Source organism: Palaemon carinicauda, chromosome 16 (assembly GCF_036898095.1).
Source record: "Palaemon carinicauda isolate YSFRI2023 chromosome 16, ASM3689809v2, whole genome shotgun sequence".
Classification (NCBI taxonomy): domain Eukaryota; kingdom Metazoa; phylum Arthropoda; class Malacostraca; order Decapoda; family Palaemonidae; genus Palaemon; species Palaemon carinicauda.
The window spans coordinates 118,138,702-118,151,201 of NC_090740.1; the positions used below are offsets into that span (position 1 = coordinate 118,138,702).

The 12,500-nt window shown below is 33.2% G+C and overlaps 1 protein-coding gene across 1 annotated transcript in view; it reads right to left on the reverse strand.

The window, feature by feature from the left end:
* Positions 1-848, reverse strand: part of LOC137655829 (uncharacterized) — an 18,826-nt gene extending 17,978 nt beyond the window's left edge. The window contains exon 1 of the mRNA XM_068390001.1: positions 457-848. Coding sequence (XP_068246102.1) covers positions 457-610 — 154 coding nt within the window. The 5' untranslated portion in view covers positions 611-848. The remainder of the gene's footprint in view (positions 1-456) is intronic.
* Positions 849-12,500: the final 11,652 nt, after the last annotated feature.

The following is a 12,500-nucleotide window of genomic DNA, read 5'->3' on the forward strand; positions in this document are numbered from 1 at the left end:
GTCTTTCACCTCAGAGCCAGCTGTGTGTGTGCGAGCTAGGCCAACCTTCATTATCTCTCTCTCTCTCTCTCTCTCTCTCTCTCTCTCTCTCTCTCACGCTTAGGCCTAACGAATAGTCAACCCTGCTTAAATATCTATCAATAGGTCACCCCAACATGGTGTCTATAACCATTGTTATCTCTCTCTCTCTCTCTCTCTCTCTCTCCTCTCATGCATAGGCCTAACGAATAGTTAACCCTGGTTGAATATCTTATAATTAAGGTCACTTGAACATGGTCTGTCTCTGTCTCTCTCTATCAGGCCTAACGAATAGTCAACCCTGGTTGAATATCTATCAATAAAGGTCAACCTAGTATGGTATCTATCACCATTGTTTTTCAGTCAAACTCTAACCAACAGTTCTTAAACTCATAATTACAGGAACAGGAATGGAAAACAGACGAACACCACCCCTACCTTCACAGTAAAAGCAGCCACAGTAAGGGGTAGAATCTTTCGACGGAATTATCACAGTCGTTGTAAAACTAAGCGGCAGGCTTAGCTCAGGAATAGCTGGAATAGCAGCAGCAGAATCGTAGAATTCTGATCGTCCGTCTATCGAGAGCAACATAAAATATTAATAGACACGAGACATTACGAGGAACACAGGGAGCAGAGAGCTACGATGATACAGGTGCTTCGCTGGAGAGCGCTGGGCAGCGAGTAGATAGAGAGAGAGGCTGCGGGAGGCAGTTCTCTTCAGAAAACAGTAAGTGGTCCTGTCTGTCGTCTTGCCCAGACCTCTGGCTCCCGGGAGTACCAACAGGTGTGACCGGAGTGGGGCTGTGGGGTAGCTACCAACCTCTTCTCCACGACGGACCTTACGCGTATACATTCCCCAGGGACCTCCTTGAGCCCCTTCTAGCCTACTTTACAGGTTCTGCTTTCAAATGTCGTTTCCAGTGATCCGCTCATGGTTGTTTAATAAACAGTTTTTTTTTTTCTTTTTCTAGCTTGTTATACTCGTAACAGGTACTGTTTATTTACTTGGCAGTATTTTATATATATATATATATATATATATACCATGGAGAAAGGAGGAGAATTTAATTGGCAGTATTATTATTATTATTATTATTATTATTATTATTATTATTATTATTATTATTATTGCTCTTGTTATTTTGATCATCACTATTAATATTCTTTTTATTATCATCATGGTTACTGTTGACTTCTGCCCGACAAAAAATGAAAAATAAATAAAAAATAAATAGAAATATTGGGAGGAATCAGCCAAAAACTATACAACAGTTTGAAAGTACTTTTGATATAAATCCAAGAGAATTAATATGAATAATTAGTGGAACAGAAAATACTCGGGTGGGAATGTTCCATTATTATTTCTAAATCCACTTGAAAATGAGTTAGTTCTGAATATGCTTTTGGTATTAATATTTACGAAGTTCCATAGTTCGTGACCTTGGGATTTAACCTGGTAACGGTGTCTGCTCGAAGCACACCCTAATTTTTGGAACAAAATATATCAAATACTATATTTAGATCGTTTGCCTATATCACCAGTCATTTATTTATATAAATCAAGTTTTATATTTTATTTATCTAATTTTTGGAACAAAATATATCAATACTATATTTAGATCGTTTGCCTATATCACCAGTCATTTATTTATATAAATCAAGTTTTATATTTTATTTATCTAATTTAATTGAAATTTTTATTCTACATAACATAAAAAAAATAAAAAAATATATTTAGAGAAAATTTTTTTTCACGAATTTCAAACTAATTCGAATCACCAGTCAATAATGTATATTGAATTGCATTTTGTTTTTTCCAAGTTAATTGAATTTTTTATTCTACATAACAAGAAAAATTTAGAAAAAATATATTATCAAGTCAGAAAATTTTTCCACGAATTTCAAACTTATTTCTAATCACCAGTCAATAATTGCATTTTGTTTTTTTTCTAATTTAATTGATTTTTTTTTATTGTACATAACATAAAAAAAAATTGAAAAATATATCAAGTGAAAAAACTTTTCCACGAATTTCAAACTTATTAAACAATCATGAACTTTTAAAAATAAAATAAAAAGGTTTAATTGATTTATATATGAAAAAGTTTTATTTATCTAATTTAATTGAAAAAAATTTTCTACATGACATAAAAAAATTTGAGAAATATATTATCAAGTGAGAAAAATTTTCCACGAATTTCAAACTTATTCGACCATCATGAAATCAGAAAAAATGCATATGAATTGCGTTTTATTTTTCTAATTTAACTGAAATGTTTATTCTACATAACATACAAAAATTAGAAAAATGTATCATCAAGTGAGAAAAATTTTCCACGAATTTTCAAGCTTATTCGACCATCATGAAATCTAAAAAAATTAAAAATGTCTCAGTAATATTAATATTGTGGTTGCTTGATTATGAATCGTGTTTAGGATTCTACGTGATGTTCATCATGTAAGGCTGCTCTCTCTCTCTCTCTCTCTCTCTCTCTCTCTCTCTCTCTCTCGTACTAAATGACACGTAACACCTAGTGTGCTAAGATGAAATTTCACATGTTATCTATTTATTATTATTATTATTATTATTATTATTGTTGTTGTTGTTGTTGTTGTTGTTGTTGTTGTTTGTTGTTGTTGTTGTTGTTGTTGTTGTTATTATTATCATTATTATTAATATACTTTTACCTCAAAGACTAAACAAATGTAAGAAAAGACAGTGACTCCAAATCAGCTGTTCTTCTGCCAAGGAGTGTTAAGCTCGGAAGACTTGTTGACATTACTACAGTATATAGTTTTAACAAATAAAACAACAGCACATACAAATAGGGTTGATTACACACCCAATAATACCCCCACAGTATGAAACCATCTGACTGGTGATTGTATGATCCCTCTCTCTCTCTCTCTCTCTCTCTCTCTCTCTCTCTCTCTACAACATGTTTACAAGAGACCGTTTTTCCTTCATGTTTCTATGCATCCTATATTTCAATTTTGTCTTTAAATACTTTACCTTCTCTCTCTCTCTCTCTCTCTCTCTCTCTCTCTCTCCACAACATGTTTACAAGAGACCGTTCTTCCTTCATGTTTCTATGCATCCTATATTTCCATTTTGTCCTAATTACTTTACCTTTCTCTCTCTCTCTCTCTCTCTCTCTCTCTCTCTCTCTCTCTCCACAACATGTTTACAGGAGACTTCTTCCTTCATGTTTCTATGCATCCTATATTTCCATTTTGTCTTTAAATACTTTACCTTCTCTCTCTCTCTCTCTCTCTCTCTCTCTCTCTCTCTCTCCATGACTTTTACAACAATGTTTAACCTTTCACTGTTTCCCCCTCTTGCTTTACACACATATGATAGTGGCATGTTTAGCATACAATTATTTGTCATGATAATCTCGGTTAGCTATACTATAAGAAAATGCCAAACATTTTACCAAACTAATTACATAACAGGCAAATTGAAACTTTATTTTCTATGTCATCTTTTAGTTTCCATCATCTAATAAATGTAATTCTTCAGGTTATCAATTTCATCGTAAAACCAAACACAGAAGCATAACCAAATGGGATATATTCTGTCATATATTTATAACAATAAGCTCTGCGAAATCTGTAGATTCCATATGAAAAAATGCCATGGTATATGACGCAATGATACACACACACACACACACACACACATATATATATATATATATATATATGTGTGTGTGTGTGTGTGTGTGTGTGTGCAGAATTTGTCCTGATACGACAGAATATTTTGACAAAATGGAACACTAAATTTACATAATCAACTTTACATACGATATTAAACGAACGTTTTGATTTGCCTAACTCGGGCGCCCTTTGGGGACCCAAGTATAATTTTTTTCTACAATTTCCATACCACGATATCACTGATATCTTTTACAACACACTACACTAATCTATTGCAAATTTCATGTGAAATCGATATCGTCTCTTAGAACAGGGACTGGGACCTTGAACCTTCAGTTTTTTATTTTTTTTATTTATTTATTTTTTTTTTAACCAACACTCTATCAACGAAGCCCAAATGTATAGAAGAGACCTTGAACTAAGCTATCCGGACCATAGTAGATATGAATCTATTTTAGGGTTCCGCCTGAACTCGACATCTAAAGTCTGCTTCGATATTTTGGTGGTTCTTATATTTCACTTGGAATTGCTCACTTCTTACTGTACCAAAACATTGCATAGACAAATAACCATGCAGTTTAAAGTCTTTAAAGACCCCTAATAAATGGCAGAGGTAAGGGACAGCAGAACAATACCCTAGAGACTGACCATATATACATATGATCAGCACCCAATTCCCTTCTTCACCCAAGCTAGGACCAAGGAGGGCCAGGCAATGGCTGCTGACGACTCAGCAGATAGACATATAGGCTCCCCCAAATCCCCCATCCCTAGCTCACAGATATGGTAAGATTGCAGGGACCAAAGGAACTAACGAGTTTTGAGCAGGACTCGAACCCCAGTCTGGCGTTTACCAGTCAGGGACGTTACCACATTCTGATAAAAAGAGAAGTTACTGGTCTCTTTCTTATATGGACTTAATTAACTGGTTCTATTCTGTGTAAAGCAAATTTGAATTCTATAGATCAGTAGGACGTGTAACCAAAGCTTAATTGATTGATTGATTGATTTGAGATTGAATGAAAATAGGCAAAGTGGGGGAAAGTCAACAAAATCAAGAATTTGATAGACATAAGAAGTTGAATAAGTAAAGATGTTAGCTGGAATTTATTTAGGTACTTGAGTATCGCTAAATGCCAACCAGGATTTAATCGTTTCCCAACATTTTATTACTATCACACATACTATTGTTATCATCAGAATTGTCATTACTTCTTTCTTTATTATTATTATTATTATTATTATTATTATATTATTATTATTATTATTATTATTATTATTATTATTATTATTAGCAATCTTAAAGCCCAATAAGCTCATGACATGAAAACGAAATATACAGTAATTCTAAATCTTGCTCATTATGAAAAGTTTAGAAACAAGTTAGCCTTCAGCTCAGAAAAATATATTTTGAGCACTACCAAAAAAAAAAAAAAAAAAGACTAAACTTTCACGCGTGCCAGTGGTTCCTCCTTATAGTCAAATTGAATTTCAGCACTCAAATTAAGACAATTCCTCTCTCTCTCTCTCTCTCTCTCTCCTCTCTCTCTCTCTCTCTCTCTCTCTCCCGAGTCTTCTTATTTAGAGCTCATTGTTGCAAACTGTTTTAATGAAATGTTGTTATCCTTGTTTTGTGTTACAAAAAACAAATTGAATCAGTAACAGTTTCCCGAGGCAGAGAAAAAGACAATAGATGTTTTTGCTAAGAAGGAACCAAGTTCATTTGCTATGATGAAGACGTAATGACTCAATTTTTGAAGACTCACTTTTTTTTTTATTTACTGCTTGCTTCATATTATACGAGAATAGTCAAATTTAATTTCCCTTTTTCCATGTGCCAAAAGTAAATGATTTTTAGCTCTACAGGTCAATGGTCAGAATGTTTTCCAGAAAAAAAGGCATATTATTCTATTTGTTTGGGAGGAAAAATAAATAAAGTGGATGTTTTTAACTCTAAAGGTCAGTGGTCAGAATGTTTTCCAAAAAAAGGCAGACTGTTCTATTTATTTGGAGAGAAAATAAATCAAGTAAAGGATTTTTAACTCTACAGGTCAGTGGTCAGAATGATTTTCCAGAAAAAGGCAAATTATTCCCTTTGTTTGGAAAGAAAATAAATTAAGTAAAGGATTTTAAACTCAACTGATCAGTGGTCAGAATGATTTTCCAGAAAAAGGCAAGTTCATTCCATTTGTTTGAAAAAAAAAAAAAAAATAAAGTAAAGGGTTTCATCTCTGCAGGTTAGTGGTCAGTGTGTTTTCCAGAAAAAAGACAGATTATTCAATTTGTTTTGAAAGAAAATGAATCAAGTAAATGATTTAAAAGAGCATTATTTACAAACTTAAATATATATTGCATTGACTAATTTGTGTCAGGGAGGAAAACTACCTCCAACCGGTTCGTAAGTGTCAAAAAAAATTCTTCGCTATACCCTTATAGAAAGACAATGCAGTTTGAAATACTGTACAATCTTTTCAAAGAGTTTGAAATAAGCTGACCACCTGAAATGTTTGTAAAAGGGAGATGGTCATTTATAAAATCGCTTCCTTGAGGGTACACTCGGGACACGCTATTCTAACTTGTTTGTCTTCCTCTTGTTTTCTTTTTTTATAGTTGATGAAATAAAAGATTTATTCTAATGTTGTTACTGTTCTTAAAATATCTTATTTTTGATTTTTTCATTACTTCTCTTATAATTTCCTTATTTCCTTTCCTTACTGGACTATTTTCCCTGTAGGATCCCTCAGGCTTATAGTATTCGGCTCTTCCAAATAGGGGTTGTAGCTTAGCAAGTTATAATAATAATAATAATAATAATAATAATAATAATAATAATAATAATAATAATAATAATAATAATAATAAAAGGTTAACGAACAATAACCTAAAAATGAGAGTAAAACTAGTTCCTCATTGAACTATTTTCCCTGTAGGATCTCTCAGGCTTATAGCATTTTGCTTTTCCAACTAGGATTGTAGTTTAGCAAGTTATATTAATAATAATAATAATAATAATAATAATAATAATAATAAATGATAATAATAATAGAAGGTTAACGAACAGTAACCTAAAAATGCGAGTAAAATTAGTCATTAGTCATAGTTTCCTCATTCAAGATATTCTCCCAAATCGACGGATGACAGATGAGAGATGTGGTTAAGTACCAGTGACATTGATTACCTGAAGTTAGATAAACTTTTGAAGATTCACAACATAGAAACTAAGAATATGTTTCATTTGGATATTAGTATATTTATCACCAAGAATAATCTTCTCTTTATCTGCATTGCACTCCTTAAGCATATGTGATTCACTGAGATTTTAATGGACAACCTGCAGTTACATAAGGAAAAAAAAAAAAAAAAAAAAAATCTCGAAAGAAATACTGGAAGCAGCAGAAAAATGAAGACTACCTGTATTTGACCTTCGTATATCTATAATCCAGAGTGCTGCAAACGATTTCACACACACACACACATATATATATATATATATATATATATTTACTTTACATCCTGAAGAGGGTCGATGTTTTATTGACCGAAATATAGTGTGATTTATTCATATTTCCTGTGTTTTCTTTTAATGGGCCTTTTTGAAAAAAACATATATATAGATATATATATATATATATATATATTACATATATATATATATATATATACTTATATATATATATATATATATATATGTATATATATATATATATACATATATATATATATATATATATTCCTATTACGACTCTGCACTGTTAAACATTTGCCGTAATAAACGGTAAATGTCTGGCAACATTTATTCTAGGATTTTCACTGTTTTTAAGGACGTATATATTGACGAAAAGGAATGATATTAGGGTCACCAGCCGTAAAAGATAATAGCAAAATAGGGTAAAATTATATTTTTACAGAGAATTTCCGATTAAAATTACATTTTTTTTTTAACAGTGCGATGCCTTAGTAATACATATTTTAACACCAGTCAATGGCATTTGCACGAAAGAATGGACTATTTACTATTTAAAAAGATCCATATCACATCTCTCCTCAGGGTTCAAGTTTTGTGACATCCTACACCACTAGAAAGGTGGCCAACCTCCTGGACTACCTTATTTGGACTTGACTCAAACAGGATTCTACATTAACTCCATTATTATTCAATAACAACTTGTTAACTTTTTTGGGTGAATGGCAACCATTTATAAGTCACATTTAGAATGTAGGTTTTATTTCGTCAAAATTTGGAAAAAAGCAGAGCAAAAGTCAATTTGAAAAGACAGAAGCCTATACTTGTAAAAGTATTAAATGTATAATTAAGTATTGGAAATATTTCTGAAAAAATTTTGTACTTCATAATTTCACCATATAATTTCAATTTTACTTGGATTAACAGCCACGTCTTATTATTTCTTCATCATTTCGTGTATGACTCTGAAAATACAAAACTTTCCACGAGCAGTGAAAAAATTAGGATATCTATATACATCATTCTAGCCCATAAATCAATGTAAATCAATATATCTCTTTCTTTAAATATCACAGACTGCCTCAGGTCTTTGAACTCCATGTTAGACTGCCACAAAATCTTGAATAACAGGATGCAGAGGAACATAATATACAAGATTTACTATAAAAAGTACAATGACTTGGTAAGATTTATTTGATAATAACATTTTATTATGGAATAAGTATTATTATTATTATTATTACTATTATTATTATTATTATTATTATTATTATTATTATTACTAGCTATACTACAACCCTAGTTGGAAAAGCTGGATGCTATCAGCCTAAGGGCTCCAACAGGACAAATAGCCCAGTAAGGAAAGGAAATAGGGAAATAAAGTACAAGAGAAGTAGTTTGATAATTAAGATGAACATCTTAAGAACAAGAACAACATTGAAATGAATATTCCATATACAACTGGAAAAACCATACTATAGTCAATTCTTTTCATTGGAACAGATTTGCACCGACACGCAGGGGTGCCCTTTTAGCTCGGAAAAGTTTCCTGATCGCTGATTGGTTGGACAACATAATTTTAAGCAATCAGATAACAGGAAACTTTTCCGAGCTAAAAGGGCACCGCTGCGAGTCAGTGCAAATGCGCCTCATTAAAAAAAAATTAGTGTAGACTCTTTATAAGGAAACTCTATGTTCACCTATTCGAGCAATGTGGGTTTACTTTGTTTCAAAGGTTGATGGACAAGAAACCTGTTTCCTTTCACAGTCAAGGTCTGAAACATGATAAAGAAGATTGTTTTGATTCAGAAAGAAAAATTTAAAAGTCAGGGAATACAATAACTAAATTCCAATTTCTTGATTGTAAATGCGAAAAAAGAATATGAGACATTAATTGCAGGAATCGGGAAATAAATGAGAGAGAGAGAGAGAGAGAGAGAGAGAGAGAGAGAGAGAGAGAGAGAGGAGCTCTTAAGACTTATCCTTTTCATGTTGCAACATTAGAGAGAGAGAGAGAGAGACTCTTAAGACTTACCATTTTCATGTTGCAACATTAGAGAGAGAGAGAGAGACGAGAGAGAGAGAGGGAGCTCTTAAGATTTACCCTTTTTATGTTACAACAAGAGAGAGAGAGAGAGAGAGAGAGAGGAGAGAGAGATAGGGGGGAGCTCTTAAGATTTACCCTTTTCATGTTACAACAAGAGAGAGAGAGAGAGAGAGAGAGAGAGAGAGAGAGAGGAGCTCTTAAGATTTACCCTTTTCATGTTGCAACATTAGAGAGAGAGAGAGGGAGGAGAGAGAGAGAGAGAGAGAGAGAGAGAGAGGGGGAGCTCTTAAAACTTACCCTCTTCATATTGCAACATTACAGAGAGAGAGAGAGAGAGAGAGAGAGAGGGGGGGGGAGCTCTTAAGACTCACCCTTCTCATGTTGCATCATTGGGGGAAGTAAATGTTCCGAGGAAACTCATATTCTACAATTTGCCTTAATGGCTTTACAACCTGTGGTTTTCTTCAAAGACCGCGCGCTGACAACTGACTTTGCTCTTCTTTGAAGATCATCTGTCAGTCTTGCATACCAATGAAGTCACACTGTCATCTCTGACATAAGTAAGGCATCATATCCACAATGATAAAAATCCTCAGATTCCTTCATAATTTATCTATGTATAAACTTCTCTTGCTGAGCAAATATTGAACTTGTCCTAAGTATTCTTTATTTTTAATAATCATATGATTATCAATATCATTGTCATCATTATCGTAGATACAACCATTGTTAGAAAAATTCAATGTGAAAAGTCCAAGAGCTCCAACTGGAAAAAAATAAGCTATTAAAAAAATAAAATAGAATATATCAAGAGGAATAGTAGTTCTAAGCATAAGAATATCATATAAACAATAAAACTAGACATGCCAGTCTTTAAAATAGTCATTTGCATCAAGTTTAAACTTCTGAATTTCCACTCATTCAACTATTATTTGAAAAAGTCATTCCATAATTTGGTCACAACTGGCATGAAACTTCAAGAATACTATGCAGTATTGATCCAAATGAAAGAAATAGGAAGACTTGAAATTAACTTCATACTTACTATTACGTAGGTGAACGATATAGTCTGGGAAGATTTGGATGTCAAGGATGGGTAAAACATATGGATATTTAAAAAAAAAAAAAAAAAAAAAAAAAAAAAAAAAAAAAAAAAATGCATTAAAATCCAATTGAAAGACGTTGTCAAGAAATGATATGATCTGGGCTAAGGAATTTAATAAACCTCAATTTTTATCCAATTTAGATGAGTTGGCTGCTGAAAAACCAGGAAGGAGAAGAACTAAATTAATGAAAAAAAAATTCTTTAAGGTAGCTACGCCTCCGGAAATCTTGAAAAGCTTTCTTCATATAATTTTTTTGTACAACCTTGCAATTTAGAATCACGCGTTCAATTGCAAATAAGCTGCTGTTATTTATTCTTGAAAGAAAAAGCCAAGAAAAGCCTTGAAATGTTGCTTTTTAAACTTGAAAAAAAAAAAAAAAAAAAACGGCGTGAGAGGCCTTGGGAAACACTGTTAACTGTTATTAAATTTTTTTCGGAATAAGCGTGAGAAGCTTAAAAAAAAATTGTTTCTGTTATTGATTCTTGTAAAAACTGGCAAGTGAAGCCTTGAAAAACACTGTTTTCCATTTAGTGGTTCTTTAAAAAATGGCCAATGAAAAGATCTGGTTGAGGAGGTTCAAGAGTCCTAGACCTAGTTAGAATCATTTCAAATGCCAAAATCTATACAACGTATAGTGAAAATGTGAAAAGGGGTGATGTCCATTTACAGGGTAATATTAATCCTGACAGAAGGCCAGAGTTCAGATAGAAAGATGAAGTATCAAACGAAGTATGTAACAAAAGATGAAGAGGACAGGATTTAAAGGTTTGAAAGCCGCTCATAAATGGCAGAGGCAAGGGACAGTGACATTTCCTTATGAAGCAGGACAATGTCCTAGAGACTGACCATATATACATATGATCAGCGTCCAAGCCTCCTTTCCACCAAAGCTAGGACCAAGAAGCGCCGGGCAATGGCTGCTGATGACTCAACAGATAGACCTATAGGCTCCCCAACCTCCAACCCCACATCCCTAGCCCACAAGGATGGTGAGGTTTCAGTGACCAAAGAAACTAACGAGTTTGAGCGGGACTCAAACCCCACTCTGGCGTTCACCAGTCAGGGACATTACCACATCGGCCACCACAACACAGGATAGGATGAAGAAGGCTTATACGGAACAGCTAATTCATAAATAGAGATGAGTAAAAGATGTTGACAAACAAGATGAAGATCAGTTCTGACAGGACATTGTAGGATGTTCAATTTATTATTACTATTTTGTGCAGTACTTCGTTTTATATATATATATATATATATATATATATGAATTCTTGTCTAGTATTGATTTATATATGGTAATTAATATATTATGGGCTGAAATCATCGGGATATAGTTGCAAACAGACATATTGGTAGTAAGGACAACTCACAATATAGATTCATATCTGTATAGCATTGAATATAGTAGATCAACGGATTGAAAATTTAGAGAAATTTACACATAAATTTTTCAGTAATAGTGAAATCATCAGGATAAATAATTCTTTGTGAACTAAAAGGTTACAATGTTTGTGCTTCTAATTTCATCCTATAGCATGAACCGTTCACTGAACCTACAATAATTGTTGTTGTTTTTTTTGTTAAGAGTTCAAATTCATTCACAAGCCCTCCCCCTAATTTCTACCACGCACTAATTCTAGTTGCATGTCTGTGGACGGATTCCTCAACCACAAGTCTAATTTCAGAAATGGGATCGATGTAAAAAGAGTAACATCTTTTGCGTGTGCAACATGCTTGTTTGCAAAGCCAAACCATTAGATCTTTTTATCATTTGTGAGAAGAATTTATATTTTTCTCTTAAAGTCAGCTCATGACAATGCCCTAGCTAGCAGGAAAATCCCATAAAGCTTACCATATTTACATATGATAAACTCACAAGCCCCTCTCCACCCAAGCTAGTACCAGGGAGAATCAGGCAATGACTGCTTACAGTAGTTATCGGCAAATAGATCTATAGGCCAACCCAAATATCCCACCCTAGCTCAAAAGGATGGAGAGGTTGTAGACAATACAAGAAAACTATCGAGTTCAAGCCGGTCTTGAACCCCAGTCAGGTGATCGCCAGTCAGATACCAGGGTCACAACCCCTCCAAATAATAACTTATTGGCCATAGAAAGTTGACAGGTTATATATGTTAAAGGGTTGTGATGGCCGATGTGGTAATGTCCCTGACTGGTGAACACCACACAGGGGTTCAAG